This window comes from Carettochelys insculpta, chromosome 2 (assembly GCF_033958435.1).
Source record: "Carettochelys insculpta isolate YL-2023 chromosome 2, ASM3395843v1, whole genome shotgun sequence".
In the NCBI taxonomy this organism is placed as follows: Eukaryota; Metazoa; Chordata; order Testudines; family Carettochelyidae; genus Carettochelys; species Carettochelys insculpta.
Window position 1 is genome coordinate 180,230,330 of NC_134138.1, and position 25,229 is coordinate 180,255,558.

The 25,229-nt window shown below is 40.6% G+C and overlaps 1 protein-coding gene across 3 annotated transcripts in view; it reads left to right on the forward strand.

Annotated features, from left to right (window-relative positions):
- Nucleotides 1-25,229, forward strand: part of TPK1 (thiamin pyrophosphokinase 1) — a 501,862-nt gene that overhangs the window by 196,018 nt on the left and 280,615 nt on the right. For all 3 annotated transcript variants that reach the window (XM_074988056.1, XM_074988058.1, XM_074988057.1), the window contains exon 4: nt 2,463-2,532. In XM_074988056.1, the coding sequence (XP_074844157.1) occupies nt 2,463-2,532 (70 nt within the window). The remainder of the gene's footprint in view (nt 1-2,462; nt 2,533-25,229) is intronic.

Below are 25,229 nucleotides of genomic sequence, written 5' to 3' on the forward strand. Positions count from 1 at the left end.
AGAGCTTCTTTGGGGTCTGGGGAAGTGGGAAAGGATTCCCACTCTCACCCCACCTTCAGCCATCACACCTCTCACCCCCAGTTCATGAGATTGGCTTCGTTCTCTACTCATGGAAGCCAAGAGAATGATCTGACCCCAGGGAGGGCTAAGGGTTTCTTTTCTCATGGATATCAGTGTTAAGAGGGTTGTGCATCTCTGAGCGTAAGTAATAGAAAATGGTCATTTATTTTCTTAATAGCCTGTGATATTTTAAGGCCAGTGTGAGAGAAGGCCATATGCCTAATAGGTATCATTATTAGCATTGCTAGTGAATGACCTAGGGATATGTGTTGTATTTCATAGTGATACAGTTAGAGTACATTTCCATCTTATAAAATGTAAGACAAAAATACAGGTGCCACCTCTGGACTTTTGTGGTCTGGAAGCACCTGTGATTTGGCATCCATGTGGGTGCTCCTGGGCTAGAGCACTCGTGGAAAAAAGCCAGCCCCCTGCTCAGCTGCTCCCCGAGCTCCCTCCCACAGCTTCCAGTATGCCACAAATAGCTCATTTTTAGTGCTTAAACGCAAGGAGGAAAGAAGAGGAGCAGAGACAGGGTGCATTTGGGGGAAGAGGCAGGGTGGCTGCATAGCCTCATGGCTGGAGGCAGAGACTAGCAGTGTAGCAGCCCAGCTGCCGTGGGGCTCAGTGTGCTCCCATGGGACTGTGCTCTTGGGGCTCCGCATCCACCTGCATCTTCCCCTGAGTGTTCTCCCCTCTCCCAGTCCCCACTCAGTCAATGCCGGCTTCCCTGCTGCTGCCAGCAGAATCCCTGATTCGAGACCTTTCAGGTCCCGGGGGTGCTTCTGTCTAGCAAACTACAGGATCAATATAAAGCCTCACATCTGTGCTTGTTAGTACCATTTAAATCATTTGGTGACCCAATGATGGCAGCCAAACTGATTGTGATTTTGATTCTTCTGGATCAGATAAGCTGAAGATGTAATACTTAAAGCTAATTCCATATTAAATCAATTGAGTCAAGCCATGTGGGGAGCAGTACAGGAATTAGTTGCCTACTTAGCATCCTGGACCTGGAATGGAATCTTGTGGGATAGAGAAAATAAGAAGGAAAGCACAAAAACAGAGCAAGGATAAGTTCAGACCAGGAGTGCTTGTGTATCATTGTCTATAGTATGTTTACACTGTAATTAGACCCCTTCAGCTGACAGGCCCATTGGGGTCACAGGACTAGAGCTCTGAGGCTGTTTGATTGGGCTTTAGACGTTAGGGCTGGGGCTACATACAGCTTAAGTGATGTGACCCTTCCACCTCGCTCCAGCCCAAGCCAGAAATCTTCCCTGCAGTTAAACAGCCTTGCAGCCCAAGTCCTGTGAGCCTGCTTCAGCTGGCATGGGCCAGCTACAGAATTTTAAATGAAGCATAGACACTTATGTGGATACTATTGCTAAGGCCTCGAATGCTTCGGAAAGTTTGTGGGTTTAAATTCACCTCTTAGCTGGCCAAGTGCAAACCCATGTGGACATTCTTATTCTGGCTTGAGTGTTTTTTTGGTTTAGCTTAAGCTGATTGATTAAGTTCAAAACAAAGCTAAATAGGCCACTCTTATACTGCCTGTTATTTATGAGATGAAGGTGTTCACATGGACAATGTCTACACTGAAGCGATCTCTCGACAGACGTTAACAAAACTTCTGTCGACAGATCATGGCCAGACTGCAAAGCAGATCAAAAAAGTGATCCGCTGTGTCAGCAGAGAGCAGCTGAACTGTCCAGCTGCTCTCTTGACAAGCCAGCCAACTGAAGTACAGTAGACAGGGCTGCCCGGTGTTCCAGAAGCCCTGTCTGTCAACAGAAGGCCCCTCTGAACATCCACACTGTCTTTCTGTTGACTGAGATCTGTTAAGAGAGGCATTCTGTCTCCTTGGGGGAACAGCAGAAAGCTGTCAAAAGAAGTGCCACATTCTGTCTATTTACTGTTGACAGAATGTCTTTGTAACGCAGTTGCTCTGTAAGTTTTACTGACAAAACTTTCTAATGTATACGTAGCCATGGAGGACTGCACTTGTTTAACAAAACCAGTTCAATTAAACTGGTGCAAATTTGTGTGTAAACGTAAGGAGTCTCAAAGCCTAAGAAGGGAGGAGATGAAGATTAGCCTTGTAGTTGAGATGCAGGACTGGGAGCCAATGAATCAGGAGTTTATTCTCTGCTCTGCCATAGACATAACTGATTAACCAAAGGTCTCATGTTAAGTTCTGTACCTCACTTTCATAGACCACATAACTGGGGTAATGCTTCTAACAATAGGTTTCCATCATGGATAGTTGTTGTCTTCTGATGTTTGTAAGATTCTTAGTCACTATTGTGCTGATCATCACAGACATGTCTGCAAGTAAAAGAAAAAAAGGATTATTTGTTTTGCAGTGGCAGTATCTTGACAATCTATTTATTTATTTTCAGCTGTTCTAAGAGCTTGTGCTGATGGAGGTGCTAATCGCCTATATCACATCACAGAAGGAAATCAGGAGAGGTATGTTAATAATCTGTTCTAATACTTTACCTTTAATCTTGAGTGAATGCATCAGTGGATCTGTACTTTATCTGCACATTCTTTCTCTAAATCCCTTTCTTTTATTCAGATGAATATGTTTTAATTAAACTCACCATCATTTTAACTGAGATGAAATGTAAATATACAGATTCTGTAGAGTGAAAGAAGTAGTCCTCCTCCCCATAAAATGGTAGTTTAACAGACTCATGCAAGCCAGTTAAAATCAATAAAAGCTGAACACCTGTGCACAAAATACATCATTTACTCTTTTTTTCTGGTGGGGGATATTTATGGCTTTATCAAGGAAAGATCAGTATAATTTATTTTTTCTGTAATTACTTAAATTCTGAGCACTTTTCTTTCTCAAGAGGTGATTGGTACCTCCCTCAACAAGTTGTCATGCATTTTCTTTCATCCTTACATCATGAGATAATGAGACATTAACCAATTCACTTACGATGTTAGAGGAGAATGTGATGGAGGATGGGGAGAATTAGAGACCTATTCATAAGTAATTAATTTGTTATTCTTTACCAAACATTTTAAATGATACTTGTAATCTGGGAAGAACTATAAGTAAGGAATCCACTGTTCTGGTCAACATATCATTCTATTTACATAAAAATATTCAGAATGTAATTATATAGTGATTAGTATAGAAGGGGCACTGTATAGCAAAACTCCTTTTCCTGTTGTATTTAATGATTTCATCAGCTCTGCCTTATGTTGCGTCATTTAGAAATATGAAACAGCCTAAAACATTTCTTTTTATTGAAAGCCTAGTCCTGCTATCAATGTTTTCAATTTGTGCTATGATCCTGTCACTTCTCATTTGCTAAACAGAGTTGGACATGTGGAACAAGTTTGCAAATCCCATCCATTGGTGGGTTCTTAATGACGGATCTTCTACAGTATCCTAAAAAGGGCTGGATGATGCCTCTAAGGAATTAATGTAAGGGTCACTTTTCCTCCTAAGTCAATTTTTGAGCCAATGCTGCTGCTTTAAACATTACCAAACCTAAATACAAATGTCACAGTGCTCAGAAAAGAAAAGGCCGTGAATGATGGAAAGGATGTAGCTTATGGGACATCATCTTGAGATTCCTTCCTTGTCTTCCAGTGGATTTCTGTCCCAAGTCTGTTTACAGAGAATGTTGTGTCATGAGGCAATCCACAGAAGTGGTGTAAAATTTTGGAACTAAATTCATGGGAAAACAGGACAACTGAATTCGGGGTCTTATCTGTATTAAAAGTTGTGTGCTGTTTTGAGTGTGATTTTAGTACATTTTGATCTGTTTGGCTGACGCTTCACAAATGGTTAAGGGCAATAAAAGCAAGCAAGCGAGTAAAAGCTGTATTTAAGGGCAGATATGAAAGGGACATAGCCCTAATTAGCAGGTAGATGAGGGGATTTGCTCCCATATTGTGTTTTCCTTGCAGAACTGCAAATTTACCAGTTTGCACCGTGAACCCTAGAGCATAAATTTTGTGTTTCACTTATTTAAAACTTCATGAGATTTTCACCCTTTCCTGATTTGCTCCAATAAATGAGTAGTGTCTGATGTATTTTTGTCAGTCTGGGGAAAAAAATCACAACACAGCCTATACCTGGCATTGATGGAGCCACTGTTTAGTGTTGTCAGAAAGAGAGAATCTTCTTACATTTCCAGATTTCCCTTTCTGTCAGCCCCAGTGCAGCAGCAGATACAACCTGGCTCTTAATGTGAAATTGTACCTGGTAGACTCAAAGCAAGCAGTTTTAGTTGATAAAAATACAACATGTTTGCAGATAATGACAAAATGAGCTTTGAAATATTCGCAACAATATTCTCGAACTCTCTTCTAACATACACACATTTCATTCATTTAATATAAATTCAATTCAGGAGAAATAGCTGATTGTACCTTGACTGAATAGTTTCATATTCTTTTTACATATGTGGCCCTTGGAGTGTTCTTTTTTGGGTAGTTAAATTATATCATCAAAGTCAGTCTTTAAAAATTAAATCTAGCAGGGCTTTATAGTTTCCTTTAAGGAAACTAAGTCTGCTGGAAAAAAATATTCATTTGCTTTTCTAAATTATTCTTTCTCCGAATTCCCTGTCTAACATTATTAAAGAGCTGTCTGTTCAGAGACTAGCGACATGTTAATTATTTTTTTTAAATTCAGATGTAGTCTTCTATTTTATTAATTCAGAGCTTTGGTAGTTCATAGCATTGTATCAAAAACTAAACCACAGTATGGTAATTTTAAATTAATTATAGTGTTAAGGGATACTATTGAAAGGACTACGCTGAGACTTTGGGTCTGATTCTCATTCACACAAAAGGCACTTTACTTTGTTCTGGGAGCAAGAAGCATCATTTAAAATGAGAGTAAATTACAGAGGTTTAATGAGTCTTTAGAATAAATGAGACTCATATCCTTTACAGCTACCTTGTGGTGAGTATAGAGGGTAACAGCACCACCCCAGGGGACTTCATCTGGCTCTGGAGATGAAGTAAGTCAGTGCAGCCTTTGACAGGATGCTCCTACCACCCACTTCAGGCTGGAAGGTGCATTGAGAGGAGTGGGCAGGAGGAAGGAGAAGGGTTCAGGCTTTTTTCTCTTTGTGTCTGTAAGGTGTCAGCACCCACCTCTTGCAAGTGCCCCGTGTGGGTATGTCTGCATTCTGTCAGTAAGTAGTCCTGGCTCTATTACTCTAGCTCACTTTTGGAGCACTGCTCCTTTCTGTGAAGGGTATGACAGGACACACAGTTCTCCACAAAAAAAAAAAAAAAAAAGCAGTCCAGTAGCACTCTAAAAGCTAACAGAATAATTTATCAGGTGATGAGCTTTCGTGGGACAGACCCACTTCTTCAGACCATAGCCATACCAGAATAGACTCAATATTTAAGGCACAGAGAAGCAAAAATAGTCATCAAGATTGACAAATCAGAAAAAAATATTATCAAGGTGAGCAAATCAGAGAGTAGAGGGGCAGAAGGGGGATGGGGGGAGTCAAGAATTAGATTAAGCCAAGTATGGAAAAGAGCCCATATAATGACCTAAAAAATTCCCATCCCGGTTCAAACCACATATTAATATGTCAAATTTGAATGTGTCTGTAAATATTCATAAACCTGAATTACCCACCAGGAGAAATAAAAAAAACAAATTGACGGGGACAGACAAATACCTGGAGACCAGCTACTCCAAGATAGGCCCAAAATAGCCAAGAACAGAACACCACTGGTCATTACCTACAGCCCCCAACTCAAACCACTGCAAAGCATTATTAAAGAACTACAACCTATCCTTAATCAGGATGCCACACTCCAGAAGACCCTAGGTGACAGGCCTGTTCTCTCCTACAGACAGCCTCCCAACCTTATAAGGATTCTCACCCACAACCACAGTTTATACTGCAGGAACACCAGTTCTGGAACTTTTCCTTGCAATAAAGTCCGTTGCCAGCTGTGTCCACATATCTATTCTGGAGATACCATCACTGGACCTAACCAGGTTATTCACAGAATCACGGGCACATTCTCATGTTCCTCAACTAACATCATATATGCCATCATGAGCAACAATGCCCAGATGCTTTTTATATTGGACAGACTTCAAACTCTCTCAGACAAAGAATTAATGGGCACAAAACAGACATAAAAACACTCTTGATCCACCAGCTGGTCAGCCAGCATTTTAATGGAGTGGGCCATTCTGTTAATGACCTAAAGGTCTGCATCTTACTGAAGAGCAATTTTCGCACTACTTTGGAAAGAGAGGCTGCTGAACTCTCTTTTATATTCAAATTTGACACATTAACGTGTGGTTTGAACCAGGATTTTTTAGGACATTATAGGGGCTCTTTTGCATACTTGGCTTAATCTAATTCTTGACTCCCCCCATCCCCCTTCTGCCCCTCTATTCTCTGATTTGCTCACCTTGATAATACCTTTTTCTGATTTGTCAACCTTGATTACTATTTTTGGTTCTCTGTGCCTTAAATATTGAGTCTGTTCTGGTACGGCTATGGTCTGAAGAAGTGGGTCTGTCCCACGAAAGCTCACCACCTAATAAATTATTCTGTTAATCTTTAAAGTGCTACTTGACTGCTTTTTTGTTTTGATAGTATGTAGACTAGCATGGCTTTCTCTCTGTTAGTTTCTCCAGCAGGGGGCCTTTCAGACCTACTCCACTCCACTGCAGTGCCCCTTTCCTGTCCACCTGCTCATAGGTGAGGTAGCTAGGTGTCGCTGCTCCACAGAGCATGCTTTTTCCTGGCTCCTTCCTCCACCACATGCTGGACTCTATTTGACTGTACCTTATGGCAGGGGTAAGCAGACAGTTGTTACATTGGGCCCTAATTTTTATCCCTGCCATTAGCAGGGCGCCTTCAACCTGTCTAATGCAATCCAAACTAATGGAAATTTCAGTTATGTTCATATGAAAAAAAAAATTTCAGCACGTATAAGAAAATAAGTGTGTAGAATATAAACACTGCATGAATTGGTATATAAATGTGAATACACAGACATAAAAGCAGCAACACATTTCAACATTTTTAGTGAGATGGATAAGCCTGACTCCCACCAGCCCATCATGCTGTGCCCCCTTATGAAATTTTAAGCCCCCCAAGGGGGCCCACCCCCCACTTTCTACACCCCTGTCGTATGGCTACAGGGAGAAGAGCACTTTATAGGATGCAGCACATGGGTTAGGATGCACTCTGCCCCCAAATCAGGAGATTAAAGTAATTAGAAAGTTTAAAATGCAGATGGAATTCTTTTTACAAAGATATTATTTTGTTTTGCTGAGATATGAATGTGCATTAGAGCCAGCTGACATTTTACAAATTAGGGCTTAGTTAAATTGGAGGAGTGTGGGTGGGAGTGAAATATAGATGAACTTGTTGCAGAAGTTTTCATTAAAGAAAATCCCATTTTCCAACCATCTACGGAGATGGTAAAATTCAAATTTCCAGCAACATAAAAGACAAAGAAAAACCCCATAAAATCCATTACATGGATAAAAAATTGGATATTTGATAGGTCCCTAAATATAATTGTAAATAAGGAATCATCATCAAGTGGGTCTGCTTCCAGTGGTGTCCTGCAGGGTGTAGGTCTTGACTGTGCACCATTTAACATTTTGGTCAGTGACATGAATGAAAACATAAACTCAATGATGACACAAACTGGGAGAGGTAACTAATGAAGAGGAGAGGTCACTGACACAGAATGATCTGCATGAGTTGCTAAGCTGCATTCAAGGAAACAATATGCATTTTCGTGCCATAAATGTAAGAGAAATCACCTAGGAACAAAGAATGTAGGCCATACTTACAGGATAAGGAACTCCATCTTGTGATGCTGTGACTCTGAAAAATATTGTGGGGGTTGTGGTGGGTAATTGAATAAATGTGAGCTCCAAAGGCAGCCCTTAATGAAAAACGAATGCAGTCCTGGGATGCCAAAGCAGGAAAATCCTGAGTGGGAGCAAAGAGGCTATTTTATCTCTGTATTTTGTACAGATGTGAGCACTGCTGAAATGCTGTGTTAAGTTCTCATGTCCAGAAGCCAAAAGGATGCTGATTAATTTGGCAAGGGTTCAGAGAAGAGCCACAAGAATGATTAAAGGACAGCTTCAGAAAGCTCCATCTAATGTCCAAACAGAGACTGTAAATAACGTGTACATTTTTAACCGTGAGAATAATGTAACAATTGAGACAGTTTACCAGAACTCATGAGAACTCATGGTGAAGTCTCCATTACTGACAGATTTGCAATCAAGATTGGATGGCTTTTGTTCTGAAAGATGTTCTCTAGGTATTATTTTGAGAAAGTTTTATGACCTGCTTTGTACAGATGGTCAGAGTCAGTTGTCATAGTTGTCCCTTTCGGCCTTGGAATCTATGAAAATACAGAACAAATATTTTGTGAAAATGTTTGCAAAATCTATTTCCTGGTTTTGTTTTTTTTTTGTTCAGCTGTAATGTACAGCAAGAAAGGTTTCTGCTCCCCCTCCCCTCAAATAAGAAATGAAACTTTCAGTCCTCTTTTATGATGTCTGGTCAACCTGTGCTTCTGAAGAGTTCACTGAATAAAGGTCTCTGCTGTATAGGTAGGTTTCTGTTTAACTTCCATCTCTGAGCAACATTTTTAAACACTTTTTTATTTTAAGGCTTAAGTGATTAATTAATTCCATGTGAGTAGCATTCTGAGGCACATAAAGTTGAGGCTGCCTTAAAAAGGGTTATAATAGTTTTGGGAAAAGCAATTGTTAATACTCACTTATGTGCCTCTGAAATATTACTCTATAGGATGGTAATAAATGCTCCATAGTCTTTACTTCAGTTTTACAGGCATTAAGTCCTTTCTTAATTAGACATTCAGGTTGTCATAAAGTGGAATGGGCTGGTATGAGAGGAAGGATGCTGTTATGATTCAGAGGGTTCAGGAGACCTATGTTAAATTGCCAGCTGTGTGACAGACTTCCTGTGTGACCTTGGGCAAGTCACTCAGAGTCTGAGTCTGCTGAAGTTGAAACAACCAGGAGAGTATGTATGCGTAAGGAGACCAGTGGTAAAATCAAGGCACTATGGAAGTCAAGGGCAAAGCTCCCATTCAGTTCATTTGGACCTGGGTTTCTCCTAGAATCATGAAAGGTAAACAGCATACTCGCTACTGAAATGGAGAACTGGGCAGTCGTCTAGTTGAGGGTGAGCAGCATACTCCCTCGAATGAAATGTGGTAAGAGTGCATGTGATGAGACAAGCTAATACATTTCGACAGCCCTGCCTGTGTTCTCCAGAGGTTAGCACAGTTCAGCGGTGCCAGTTCTGCAGCCAGCCTGTCTAATTTTGATTTAATATTAATAAGACTTTTTTTAATTTAGAGTTTGCCTAGTCACAGGAGGCTCCAGTCGCCATCAGTAGTCCACTGAGGCATAAGTCACCGCGGGCAGCATCATGTAAAGAAAACCAAATAGAATTGAGAGGAAAGGTACAATAAAAATGTTCTTTAATGGGGCAGCAGAGAGTACAAGTTTCACATGTTTTAAAAACAACTGAGTGTTGTAGATTGTAGACTAGAAATAAGGTGTATGCTTTTAACAGTGAGTGTAATTAACCACTGGAACATCTTATTGAGGGACGTGTTGGTTTCTGCATCCCTTGAGGTCTTTAAATCAAGACTGAGTGTCTTTCTGTTTTAGCTGTCACACAGAAGTTATGAGCTTGATACAGAGACTGTTAGGCAGCATTCTATGGTCTGTGGTATATTCAGGAGGTCAGATGATCATCATGACCCCTTCTGACTTTAAAAATGTATGAAACATTTGTGTTTATGTTCAGGCAACATCCTTCTCTCCTCAAAGTACATTTCTGTAATGTATGAGAAGTATATGCGTCAGACCACAAATGAAATGGATTGGAAGTGACTCTGTACTTTCAGTCAGCTGATGGTTGGGAACTGTCATTTGAACTCAAGGGCCAGGGTTCAAGAAGCAAACAGCTAAATAGTTGAAAACTGAGAAATCAGTTTTATTTAGCAAGAGTTTTACAGAAGGAGTTTCTATGCTAAATATTCTTCTGCCTGACCGTAACAAGGCTACTGCTATTAAGGTTCAATATCAGGATCTCTGGCTTCTGATTTGTGCATGATCAGTATTTGGTAAATCTACCCTCCAGCCTGATCTCTTATGAGATGATGTGTCTGGCCTGTATTTAAAAAACAAAAAACTTATTTTTTGAAAACTAATTTGAATGTGGAGACATATATTTCTGATAGAGCTGAAAGGGATCATCAAGTCCAGTGCCTTGCACTCACAGCAGGACCTATCACCACCCCTTACGGATTTTTTTTTCCCACTCTAACCTGCCAGAACCTTTGAAGACCCCCTCAAGGATTGAGCTTCCAACACTGGGTTTACAAGGCCCATGCACTGAGTTATCGCTCAAAGTGCTACGTATGGCTAAAGGAAAAAATGGTTTAAACAACTTTTATTGACGTTGAAACTTGAAATTTTTGTTAGAAAACTAAGTCCGTCTACAAAAATTTGAATTAGCTAATGTGTGTTTGTGTATGGTTTTTCTAGTGCAGATAAGGCCTACAAAACTAGGAACAATTAAGGTTATATATACATTTCTTTGTTCAAAATTTTACTAATTAAACTTTGATATACATCAGAACATTTTTAAATTAAGTTCTAGTAGTTTTAGTCTGATAATGAAATTCAATTATTTCAGAACTAGCAATGCTCTTTCAATATCTTAGAGCTCATAACCCTAAATTTAAGCCAAAAATAGCTCCCTGCATCAGTAGGTATTTCCTAAAGGTATGTGGGCAGTAAAATTACTATATTATGTACACATATAAATCTTACTGGACATGCACAGAAGTGATGACAGGTGCAAATGATTGGTACGTCTAAGAAGGATTTACTACTGGATTTTTGGTATAAAAGAGTAGTATAGAGCCAAATCATCAGGAAATATTTATCTTGAATTATTGACTAAGTCAGTATGATATATGTCTAGACATTTGGTTATCAGATGCTATAAAATGGAGATCTGAAACTTGCCTAAGCATTCATTTTAGGATTGTTGGGGGGCAGGAGTAGTATGTTTTTCAGCTCACACAAAGCAGCAATTAATTTTGAAGGAAGTATCATTGGAACCAGCTGTAAAAGCAATTTTACAGTTTAGTTTAGGTAAAGGCACTTTAGAATATAGTTATTGTATTACATAAAGTACATTCCTGAGAAACTTAGTTCAGGTGGGTAGGTCCTTTGGAAATAAAATACCAAGAAATCAGCTGTAAGGAAATGTGAGTTACAAGTTACACTACAGGATGGAGATGGAACTGCTTTTGTTAGCTGAATATTTGCAGCTCTTGGAAATCATATAACTAGCATGAACATAAAATGTTGCTCATTTCCAAAAATTACCATAGCTCTGCAATAGCAAAACACACATGAGAGGTCACAGGTGAATTGCAGCCCTGAGAAGTAATTCCCAAACCTCAGAACTTAACCAGAAGGATGGTATCTTTTATATGCACTTCTGTAATGTCTGTGGAACATCAGTTTCTTCTATCTCTGTGTAGATTGTTTCTTTTTATGTTCTGGGAGTGAAAAATAACCACAGATTAAACCTCTCTCATCTGGAATTTTCTCATCCAGCAACATCCATAATCCAGCATGATTTTAGTTAACCGGACAACCACTTTGGCAAAGTTTCTCACGGTCCCATAACATTTGTTTCCAGCCACCCATCCTGTGCTGTTATCTAGCTGTAATTTACCCCTAAATGTCTTCTAAGAGCCCAGTAAGCAGTGGAAGTGTTGATTATGTGCTAGACAATATTGACCCCCTGTGTCCTGGCAAATTATCTCGTACAGCACCGGTCAGTTCCCAAGAGCACCAGACTAGAGAGGTTTAACCTGTACTAGGTAAGCCACAAATGGATGGCTATGATTTCTCTAGTCAAACCAGTGATGGGCAATCACAATGAGTAAGTGGGCTGCATGGGTGGTCCTCCTTCATCTCAGTGGCCTCCATGTGACCTGCAAGCCTCTTGTGTGTTCCCCTCCCTCCTTCAAGTGCCTCTCTCACATTGGGGCACTGGAGCCTCACACTTACCTGCTGCTCCCCGACTCTTCCAGCTCTGGGTGGGAGGGGGAGGAATGAGGATGGATTCATGGCACTCCAAAAATACTGGGAAGGAGAGGGAGGAGTTGGAAGCACAGGGACCCCATGAAAAAGAGATGAGTGGGGGAGGAGGGCAGGCAGGGTGGTGGGCCACAGGTGGAGCCCCACCACTGAGTCAAACAATAAGGACTTTAGAGGTAATGCCCTCATGCACATCATGCTGACTGAATCCCTAGATGTGTTAAGGAGCGTTATCAGACAGAAGAGAATCCATGTCACTTCTGAGTGATTAGTGCGGGGAACTGGGAATCGAGATCCCTGAGTGCTGTTCTGAGGTCACCCAGTGAGTCAGTGTACAGGTGCTTATTACCCTCTGCCTGAGTGTGGCCATCTGGCTATCAGATGAAGATAACACTTGTTTGAGTGGTTTGTTAAGGCCCAGTCCTGCCTTTATTCACATGGGTATGTTCTCATCCAAGTTTCTAATGTTCCTTTATTGATGAAAGATAGATCTCTGTTGGGACCTAATCTTGGACTCAGCAGCAGTTTTGCCAATTTTTTCATTGGGAGCAGAAACAGGTTCTCACAAGGGCAGAATTTACCCCTACTTGAGTGCTCGAGCACATTGATGACTTTGGATTGGAAGAGCTCTTAAAAACTGGGAAGTGTTATTGTTCTTATTCTTTGCATTCTGCTGACATCTAGAGAGCTCAAATGAAATGATGCCACACACCATTCATACACGTACTACCAGAGAGTTGCTTCCCTGCTGTGATTCCAATGTAATTGAACAAGCCAGAGAAAGGGTGGGAGGGGAGAACAGACACAGAGGCATGGGATGACTTGGCTGACATCACAGACTAGGGCAGTGTCAAGTGGGATGAGAATCCTGCTTTCTTGACTGTCTGTACAGTACTCTTATCAACTAGATCAGTGATTCCCAACCTGGGGTTTGCAAACCTCTGGGATCCACAAGGATATTGCAGAGGGTCCATGAAAAAAAAAAAAGATAAATAAAAATGATCATAGAAAATAAGTGTTAAATATATTGCAAAGTTACAGACAATTATTATTTTAAAATTAAATATCTTGCAATAGTGTTATTAAATGCTATCCGAAAATTTATGTTGTGGTTTCCTTTTTTATTTAATGAAGCATACCTAACCGCTAGAATTGGCTTTCGGATCTGGAGATGGTTTGGGGGTGGGGGCAATGAATGGCGGCAGTTGTGGAAAAAGTTGGGAACCACTGCATTAGAATATCCTGCCTCCTAATTAGAAAAGAGACTAGGAGAAGATAAGATAAGCACTATCTGCCGTCCAGAAAAATGGAGGATCTTGTTTTATCCATGCTAGCAATTCCTGAAAATGCCATTACTTCACAATGGATAATAAGATTGAGCAGAGGGACAACGGGGGAAGAAATTGTGACAGCTGCCAGATAGAGAACCAGTTTGAGGGAAAATAGGGATGTAGTCATCAAAACTTTGTTCCCACAATCTAATGATTTTTATTGCTTCAGCTTCTTAGACTGCTTTTGTGCCTCTAGCATGCTGTAAGTAGAACTGTGTCACTGCAGTCTTGGTGATTTCCAGCTTTATGGCATGCTAAGTCATTTATAGTCATACTGGTGACAGGAGTTAGGACTTCCTAACAATGAAATACTGTGCACTGAGTCACTAGTGGAAAAAGAACTTCAGATAGAAATCTGAGTTAACCTAAAGTTCTCTGGCTTAGCATTCCAGTTCCTTATGCTTTAGGAATAACTGCCACTGTCTGGGAAGTTCGTTAGTTTTACAGTATTAAGGTTAAAGTTATACCAGTGGGGTTGTTATTAGGACTCTGAATATCTATAGAAATGAAGGTGGGTGGTAGCTTCTTTTGTAGCAGAGGTGGGAAAATTACCTCTAAAGTTACTTGAGTAAAAGTGCAGCTGCTTTTGGGATGGGGGATGTACTTAAGTACAAGTCACTGGTGACCCTCTGGAAATCTACTTGAGTAAAAGTTCACACATGCGCATACGCGCACCTGTCACATTCGAATTGTATTCAGGTATCCAGAAGTGAAGGCAGCTGCACTTTTACTCAAGTAACTTTTTGGGTACTTTTCCCCTCTTTGGTTTGTAGATTAGTATTTTAAGAATAGAGAAGAAAAAGGAATTAACACAGCGTAGGAAAGTTTCCCTTCTTAAAAATTAGTAAATAAGAAAGACAAAGTTAATAACACATGACTTTATTTTCATGTTTTTAAATTTTCAAATGTCAATATGAACTCTTGTTCAACAATAGGTTCCTCCAGTTTAAAGGAAGTTTTATTAGTGTTAAAAGAATGCCAAGAAGATGGAAGATTATTTAACCCATCAATGCAGAACTGTTCAGCATATCAATATTTTAAACATATGTGGGCCTTGCAGTGAGCTATGCTTTTATAGCATATGTACAGGGAGTTTTTATACCGTAAAAGACTTGGGTGTAGTAGCAGTGCAATATCTCTGTGCCTTTTTAGAGTAATGTACTCGTAGCCCAGAGAGAGCAGACTGTCACAGAACTTCAAATTTTATAGGAAGTTGTGTAATGGGAATATACATGGCACCTGAATGCCAATTATTCAGATTACTTTCTGCTGTCACTGAAATGCTCTTTCTGTAAACTTACTGGGGATTGTTAGAGTGTAAATAGATTCTGAATGTTTTTTAGATTTTCCTGTTCTCTTTCTCCTTTTAGGTTGCTCACTTTTTGTAAATGTGTGAAAGCCACAAGTTCTAACATAAACAATTTACATTCAAATATGTGCCTTCATTTTAAAAACACATCACTTTGTACTTCAACTCTGCTTAAATTTAGTGTTGTTAGTGAAGTCAGTAACTCACAAAAAAGCGATTTTGTACATTCTTGGCGATAATAGGGAAATTTAACTTTCAAATGTAAATCCATTTAACTTTAATCTGTTTTTCCAGTTCCTCTTCTAAAATTTCCCTTTTATGAATCACCTCCTTGAGTTTTCACATTCTAAAATACTATTTCTCACAGTTGTTTTCACAGAAGATGCCATTGAGAACAAACAGTTTCATCCTGTAACTATGCCAGAATATTTATTTTAATGAATAAACAAGAGGAAGATGCAAATGTATACTTAAACTTACAAAAATTAACCATTTAGGGAAATCAGCTACCCTAGCTTCTTATATATTTGAACTCGCACACTTGTGTTTCTTGGTGGTAGATTTTTTTTGTAATTTTGGCTCTAGAATATAGCTCATTTTCAATGCTGAAACCTCTTAAAATGCCTGTGCAGCAGAGTACCCTCTATTTTGTTCCTTCTATGGCAGAATAATTTTTTTCTGTGCACCAAGACGTGCAGATGTGCACCACCAATTGAAACATATGCTACCAGCTGTGGACACTGGGGGTGCTCTGCTAATCAGCTGGGTAGCTTTTTAATCTCTCCCGGGTGGCCACCCAAGTGCTCATCTTACAGGAAACACTGCTGTGCAGCACTCTTTCTTCCTGCCTATTTCTGGCTAGGACAATCGAAGAAGCCACCTCCATTGGTTGGTTTAGACCACCTATGCCATCTAAGATCACCAATAAAGTAATCCCTAGCAAGGGACTACTACTGTCACCATCTGTATGATGAATTGTGGTGGCATTTGGAGCTTTTCGTCCCTGCACACAATGCATTGTCTTTCGCCAGAGGCTGGAGTTGTAAGTGATCTTGGAGCCCCCTCCAAGTTCTTATGCACCAAATACAATTTGTTCGGCAGTGTTAATGTACACAGCAATACCTTGTGAGCTTTGATCTTTGTTTCACTGTATTTACAAAAACTCAAATTTACACATCCATATTCCATCCACATGCCTAAATTCAGACTTTTGTGTAAGCAAATTTCTCTGCACCTTGAGCTATGAGGACAAATAAACAGTCTGGAGTCTCAGATAAGTAGCCATGTTAGTCTTTAGTTTCACGAATAACAAGCAGTCCTGTAGCACCTAAGAGACAAACAAATTTATTAGGTCCGGAGCTTTTGTATGTAAGACCCACTTCTACATCCACTATAAAATTCTTTTTCTAAGAGACTTTTGGGCCATTTCTACACAGGCCACTTCCTTCGGAAGTGACATGCTAGTACATGGAACGAAAGATGCTAATGAGGCATGGTGCAAATTCCTTGTGCCTCATTAGCATAATGTCACATGATTTGGAGTCCGGCAGACCGTTCTTCCAGACTCCAAAACGCCATGTAGAAGTGCGGCCCGGGGCAGGCTTTCAGAAGGAAGTCCTCCTTCCAGAGGCCCCTTCTTCCCAAAAATTTTCAGGAAGAAGGGGCCTCCAGAAGAAGGACTTCCTTCCGGAAGCCCCCACCAGGGGCCGCGCTTCTACACAGCATTTTGGATTCCGGAAGAACAGTCTTCCAGACTCCAAATCACGTGACGTTATGCTAATGAGGCACAGGGAATTTGCATCTGCACCTCATTAGCATATTTCGCTCCATGTATTAGCATGCCACTTCCAAAGGAAGTGGCGTTTGTAGAAACAGCCGTGGTGAAATAGAAAATCAAGACTCCTCTCATGCACATAATATGATAAAATGCAGTATAACATTTTCTGTAATTGTCTTTCATAGAATACATGCATTTCAAAGTGATTTAAATAATGCATGTAAAAGTTTTACAAGAGAGAATTTAAGAGTTTGGGGCAAAGTGGAAAGATGTTTATATGAATATTTGCCATCAGTGATGTGGAGTGATGCTTACAGGATGTTGTAGATGGACAGAGTTGTACAAAAGAACTTTCTTACATGAGCCTGACAAAAGTTTCAGTAGAGAGAAGGAACAGGTGGACTGTAATGTACCTTGAAATATGCTAGATCTAAGACTTCGGAATTTCTTGAACTTAATAGAAATGCATCAGGGCCCAGTGGAATTGTCTGAAGATACGAAGCATCATGCTTCGCAGCGTGTGAGAGTTGAACTCTGGGGAGACCAGAGTAGAGAGCAGCAGTTGTCTTGCTGAACAGAGATAAAAACAGACGCAAATTCAGAAGAATACTCAAAACAACTAAGATAATATGCAATGCAGTCTGAGTTTATTTATGTACATTATAGTCCATTCTCAGTAATTCTAGTTAACCAGGGTATGGTTGAATGCACTGTATACAGAACATCTTGAAATTGGATTGGAAAGAGATGTCTTCCATGGGAAAACACAGGACTATTTGATATGCTCTGCTTTCATGGTTTATTCCTCTGAGTTGCCTGTAAATGCTGAACTAAATTGATTGCAGAGTAAAGAAAAGGTCATATAAATAATGCTTGGAAGCAAACATAATATGAGAATTAATACAACTCTCCATGTTCACAACTCTTATGTTCTTTTAGGAAAAAACCATGACCAGTGATTATCTCTGTGAACACTCTATAATTTACTTCTGCTTTCCATCTTTCCATTCAATTTTTATTTTTATTTTGTGTGCTAAAAAGCAGCTGGTGAGTGTGGGGAAGCTGTGCATCCAATGAGTTACATGAGTGTGCTTAAAGCTCTGCTGAAATTGACTTTATTTTATTGATGATGCTGATTTTTCCTCAATTAACTTCATAACTCAGGAATAGACAAACAGCACTTGTGAAATAAGGGACCAATCCAACTCCCATTGAAATCATTGCACAGTCTTCTATTCATTAGGAAGTGGAATCAAACCTTAGATTTCTTAAATTACTGATCCAGACAGCTCTTGAAGTTGAGATTGACCCTTATTAACACAGTCCTGAAATCAGACCACAGCAATAGCAACAGGGGTGCCTTTGCTATCTGTTGTATTTTCCTGGAAAACTTTTAAACAGCACAAAATATTAACTTCATCAAGGTCTGCAGGAATATACAGCTCCTTCATTAAGTTCCATGCAATGAAGAACTTTGTATGCATTTACAGTCTCTAGGCAGAGTATGTTGTTATAGACGGTGGAAGAGCCAATGCTGTATGAAAGGTGCACAAGGAGTATACTCTAGGTTTTGGAATGAATTGTTAAGCTAACAGCCATTGGCGGTAACTCATAGGCTGCACGGTTGTTTTGTATATGTTGGAAGTCTTCCTATTTACTTGTACATAACAGTTTGCGGTGCAGTGTCCCTTATACCTGCACATCTCATAGAGCTGGAAGGGACCTTGAGAGATCATTGAGTCCAGTCCCCTGTCCTTACAGCAGGGCCTATCATCATCATCATCATCATCGCTTGCAATTTTTTTTTTAAATTTAACCTGTCCCAGGGCCTTGAAGGCTCCCTCAAGGATTGAGCTTTCAACTTTGGGTTCACAAGACCAATGTTCTAAGCACTTACTCTACTGGATTGCTGTTGTCCTTCTTGGTGCTGAAGACACTGCAAACACTGTCTCCACTTAAAGACAAAGAACAGATCACAAAGTATTGTTTTCAGGTATGGCATCCACAATAGATCCTTGAAACTTCAAGACAAAATTATTTTTGTGAAATAAATAAGCAGCTGCAAACATTTCTATCACTGTTGACATCTTTTTGCAGCTTTTAAGGTTATGCACTCTAATTGATTTTGCTGGATAGGACTGCTAAAAACTGTGTCCTTGTCCCACCGTTCATCTCCAATAAATGCTCCGAGAACCTTTCTGCTAAGCATTTGTTCTTTTTCAATCCTGTTCAAAGTACATTTCTCTACACAGCCTCTGCATCAGCAGTTGCTGCTATTTTCAAATCTAATAGAATCTCTGTGAGGCAATTTGTGAACTCCAGCTGAGTCACAATAATAAAGTTAGTGTTGGTTTCTGTTACTTTTCCCTTTTGATGAAGCACGACATATATTTTTGGTGTAGCACTCGATGTGATATGCAGTGTCATATGCACGGGTATCTTTTGGGTCAATACATCAACTTCACCTCCTGTGCAACATTTTATGAAGAATGACTGCTCTGTACAGTTTCTGAGCTGTCTTACATATTGAAACTGTGCTTAATGAATGTCTTTGGGTTTCCAGATTATTGCAAAAGAAGTAGGTTTTCTTCTCAGAATTCCTGTCATGGGTCTTGTGTGGCACTTTTCCTGGAATCTTCCATTTTTTTCCTGGTGCTATATGTACTACTTCATTTTTGGGTGCACTTTCTGTAGCATGTAAGGAGTAATGTCTTTCAGGATGATATTCTCAATGCAGTACCCTTGGTATTCTTAAGTCAGTCATGTGATGTGATGTATAGTTATTAGGATGGTCAAGCAATGAAAAATTAACTGTGATGTTGTTCTTTTCTTTTTCTTCTTGGTCACTCGATAACAAGTAGGACATCTTCATGTCACCCTCCTCTTTATGAGTCTGTTGATGGCTGATCAGTCCGATTATGGAGCCACAGGTCTTATCACAGAAGGGGCAGGTGTTGGTAGTTGTTGGAGGAGTGTGAGGCAGTTTTTGCTTCTCTTTTCTTCTTCTCTGCCTCTCCTCATCTGCACTGCAGTGGGACCTCTCAAATTGTACCAGCCCCTTACAGATTATCTCTGTCCACTAGGGACATTCCTCACCCAGGTTCTCCCAAGTGTCAGCACCAATTCTGCACTTTTTGATGTGTGCCTTCAGCACATCCCTATATTGCTTCCTTTGGCCTCCAGTGCTCCTCCATCCTTTCTTCAACTCAGAAAACAGAATCTGTTTTGGGAGGCACTGATCAGACATCTGAATGACATGACCAGTCAAAAAAAGGTGTTGGTGAAAGATAATGGCTTCAATGCTGGTCATGTTCAACTCTTCCAGAAAGCTAGTGTTTGTGAGCCTATCCTTCCAAGAGATATTTAGGATTCTTCGGAGGCAGCATTGATGATATTGCTCAAATGCCTTCAAATGCCGCATGTATGTTTTCCAGGTTTCACATGCATACAGGAGCTTTGGAATAACCATTGCACAGTATACAAGGAGCTTTGTCTTGGCATAGATGTCCCAATTTTCAAAGACCCCTTGTCTCAGGTGGGGCAAAAGCAGAGCTTGCACAGCTCAGATGATACTGGATTTCTGTGTCAATGTCAGCTTTAGAGGAAAGATGACTTCCAAGGTATGGAAAATGCTCCTCATTTTCAAGCAGTTCTCCATTGACTTCAATAGATGGTACATGAGATTGTTCCACTGGCGAGGGTTGGTGGAGCACCTGGGTCTTCTGACATTCAGTGTGAGATTGAGATTCTTTGTATGCTTCATTGAAGTTGCTTAAAATGGTCTGAAGGGCTCCAGGAGAATGAGCAGCAGCCATTTTGTCATCTGCATACCAGAGCTCCATGATTGAGTATGTAGAGGTGTGGCTTTTAGCCTTCAGTCTCTTGAGATTGAAGGGCTTCCCATTCATGCTATAGACCATCTTCACGCCATCTGGAAGCTTGCAATCAGTGAGGTAAAGGGTGATGAAGATGAAGATGCAGAACAGTGATGGGGCAATGACACAGCCTTGTTTGACTCCCATTTTGACTTCAAAGGTGTCGCTTTGGGATCCGTTGTTGCTCAATAGTGAGGCAGTCATGTTGTTGTGGAGCAGCCCCAAGATGCTAATGAAGTTTTTGGGGCAGCCAGTCTTTGAGAGGATAATCCACGGGGTGCTATGATTGATTGAGATGAACACTTTGGTTAGGTCGATGAAACTTGTGTATAAAGCTTGGTTTTATTCATAACATTTTTCTTGCAGTTGTCGGGCAGTGAAGCTCATGTCCACTGTTCCTTGGAATGGTCAGAAGCCCCATTGGGATTCTGAGAGAATTTCTTCTGAGAGTGGCAGGAGTCAGTTTGCAAGGACTTGAGCTAAGGTTTTCCCTGCTGTTGCCAGGAGGGAGATATCACGATAATTTTGACAGTCCAACTTGTCACCCTTCTCGAAGAGACTGACAATTAGTGTGTTTGAATTCTTGTGGCATCTGCTCCCTGTTCCAGATCTTGAGAATCAGGAAGTGAAGTTGTTTTTGGAGCACTTGCTCGCCTTCTTTGAAGGCTTTGGCAGGGATTCCATCTAGTCCAGTTGCCTTGTTGTAATTCATTGCTTTGATGGCAGCTTGGACCTCACTCACGTTCGGAGGTGTTGCGAGATCATCCCTCATCATTTGTTGAGGGATTCAGTTTAGGGATTCTAGAGCCACAGCGGAGGGGCTGGTTCAAGAGCTCGATATAGTGTTCCCTCCAGCAAGAGATGGGTACCATCCTTTGATCTGAGGGGACTGATTCCATAGTTTCTTGGACCATAAACTGCTTTGGTGGTATTGAAGAAACCTCTTGTATCATTGATGTCCGAGATGCTGGAGTTGTCCATGCCTTCTCAGTCCACCATTGGTTTTTCAGGTCCTTGTTTTACATTGGACTTCTGCCTGTACCTTGACATGCGCTTCTCTCTTTGTTGTGCAATTGTTGTCGCTTTGCCAGGCCTTAAAGGCTTTGCTTGATGTAAAACTATAACAGCGTACATTTTCAAATGTTTTTATTTCAGTTACAATACAGAATAAAAATTTCACAGTGCTCACTTTATTTTATCACAAATATTGACACTATAAAAAGAAATATTATTTTCAATTTCCCCATTAAAAGTACTGGAGTGCAATCTCTTTATCATGAAGTTTGAACTTACAAATGTATATTTATGTACAACACCCCGCCCCGTATTCAAAAATAAAACAATGGAAAACTTTAGAGCCGACAGGTCCACTCAGTCCTACTTCTTCTCCACTCAGACATGTTGAATAGTAACAGAGAGTAAGCTGTGCTAGTCTATACACTATCAAAACAAAAAGCAGTTAAGTAGCACTTTAAAGACTAGCAAAATAGTTTATTAGGTGAGCTTTTGTGGGACAGACCCACTTCTTCAGACCATATCCAGACCAGAACAGACTCATGGTTCTCTGTGTCTTAAATATTGAGTCTGTTCTGGTCTGGATATGGTCTGAAGAAGTGGGTCTGTCCCACGAAAGCTCACCTAATAAACTATTTTGCTAGTCTTTAAAGTGCTACTGGACTGCTTTTTGTTTTTTCCACTCAGACATGTTTGATTACATTTTCAGGGAGCAGTGCTGCCCACTTCTTGTTTACAATGCCACCTGAAAGTGAAAATACGTGTTTGCATTGTAGCCAGTATCAAAAATATTTATGTGCCAAATATACTAAAGATTCATATGTCTCTTCACACTTCAACCACCAATCCAGAGGACATGCATCCATTCTGCTAACAGGTTCTGCTCGGTAACAGTCCAAAGCAGTGCGAACCAGTGCAAGTTTATTTTCATCACCTGAGTCAGATGCCACCAGCAGAAAGTTCATTTTCTCTTTTGGTGATTCAGATTCTGTAGTTTCCTCGTCAGAATGTTGCTCTTTATAACTTCTGAAAGCATGCTCCACACCTTGTTCCTCAGATTTTGGAAGGCACTCCAGAGTCTTAAACCCTTAGTCAAGAGCTGTGGCTATCTTCAGAAATTTCACATTGGTACCTTCTATGTGTTTTGTCATATCTGCAGTGAAAGTGATCTTAAAATGAAAAACCTGTGCTGGGTCATCATCTGACACTGCTATAACTTGAAATATATGGCAAAATGCAGATGAAACACAGATCAGGAGACATACAGTTCTCTCCACCCCCCCCCAAAGAGTTGAGTCATAGCTTTAATTAATGCATTATTCTTTCGAACAAGCTTCATCGGGATGGACGCATGCACACTGGAACAGTGGCTGAAGCATAAAGGGCATATGAATGTTTAACATGCCTGACATGTAAATATTTTGCAATGCCTGTGTGATGGAGCAAATCAGTCCTGCAATGGTGTGGCAGGGATTAAGGCAAAAATCTTAGTTGTGTGGAAGTCCAACCCTCTCCTGACACTGCTGGGTATGGTCCACTTGATACCGTATAAAAGGGAGTAGTAGCCCAGCTCAGCCTGGGTGGACTGCTAAGGAGGAAGGAAGCACGTGTCTTGTCAGCCCCTGCTGTGGATCGAGCTGGAACCTGGACCCTGGGACCAGAAACTCGGACCCCATACAAGCACCAAGGTGTCTGTGCAGGTCCTATGGACAGTGCACCTGACAGCTGAGGAACTCCCAGAGTCTGAAGACTCCCCATCATCAAGAAGTAGAGTAGGAAGTGACCCAGGGAGGGTGAACGAGTGGTATCCCCCACCTGAGTCAGTCAATATGTTTTGGTGGGATTCCTTACTGATCCAGTGGTTGACCACTCTGCCACTCTAGAGCCCTGGTTCAGGGCCCAGTGGAAGAGGGCAACCTATTCCTGTCCCAGAATAGTGGTCCATGGGCCACACTGCTCCATGACTAGGGGCTGCTAGACATTGTCTCTGGCCATTGGGCCACTGTGCTGTGATGAAGGGCCACTATCTGTTGACTCTGGCCTTTGGGCCATATTACCCTGCAGTAAAAGGCCACTGTGCATTCACTCTGGCGATTGGCACATACTACCTTCTGACTAAAGGCTGTTAGATATTTACTCTGGCCATTGGCCCACACTGCTGCATGTGTATAAACTCTGGGCATCAGACTGCACTTCCATGCAATCTGAGGAATCCCTACTGATTCTGTTCACTAGGCCAAGCTTCTCTGGAGCTCAGGAGGATCCCTACTGGCTCTGGCTACTAAACCATATGACTGCATTGTGGGATGCAGATGGAGGGACATAACCATGGAGTTATTACTTCAGTATCCCACCTCCAGAGTGAGGGGGGATCCAGCTCGATGATAGCGTGCTACAAAAGATCCATGAGAACTCGTGTTCTCACTTTCAGGTGACACTATAAATAAGAAGCATACAGCATTATCTTCTGCAAATGTAAAGAAATCTGTTTCTCTTATGCATGGCTGAACAATAAGACTGAGTGGACTTGTCAGCTCTAAAATTTTACATTGTTTTGTTTCTGAATGCAGTTATGTAACCATCTACATTTGTAAGTTGCACTTTCACAATAAAGAGATCACACAACAATATTAACCTGAGGAAAATTGAAAAATACTATTGTATCTATTTTGCAGTTCAAATATTTATAATAAAAATATAATATAAAGTGAGCACTGTGCACTTTGCGTTCTGCATTGGAACTGAAAATGTAGAAAAAACATCCAAAATATTTAGTAAATTTCAGTTGGTAATTTATTGTTTAGCAGTGTGATTAAGCACAATTAATTTTTTGAGTTAATCATATGAGTTAACTAATTAACCAACTGCCCTAATAGGTATGTGTTGTTTGCAGATGGATTCCAGTAATTTCTGGATGGATGCTGCCTTCTTAATCTGTGCTTTATTTTCTCATAATAAGCAAAGCTGATCATCAGTACCACTGAATTGTGTCTTTGTCGTCTCAGTGATGGCAAGGCAACTTGAAAGCACTCTTTCAGTTTATGGTAATTTGTAACATTAAAAATTTTAATCAACTATCATGTTCTGAGCATTAGCTGATAACATGGTCATCATCATCATCATCATGATCAATAACCGTGGGCTCAGTGCCCATTGGTGTCTGATGCCTCTCACTTTCCTTTCCATCGTTCTCTGTGCAGTGCAGAGTGGCTTAGTTTCTGCAGACTAGCTCCGCACCAATCTACTATATCATCTATCCGTTCTCTGTGGGTTCTGCCTCTGCTATTCAAACTGTCCATTATGCCAAATACCAGGGTCTTGATTTTTATTTCGCTGTTCATTCTGCAAATATGACCACATAGTTGTAGCTTCCATTTTATAGCCTTCTGCAGCAGGTTCTCTTTTGGCTTTCTATTTAATTCCTCATTGATGACCTTCTGCATCCATCCTATTCTCAGAATCTTTCCACAACAACTCCTTTCGAATGCCAACTTTCTTCTTTTCGAATCTTTTGATATCAACCGTGTCTCACATCCGTACAATGCACACGTTTTCAAGATGCTCAGCTTTGTTCCTAAGCTAATCACTTTGCTTTTCCAGATCTTATCCATCGCCTTCAAACTCGCTCTTGCTTTCGCTATTCTAGTTGCTATCTCCTTTTTACAGTCTAGATCATACGTTATGTTACTCCCCAGATACGTGAGCTTCTCTT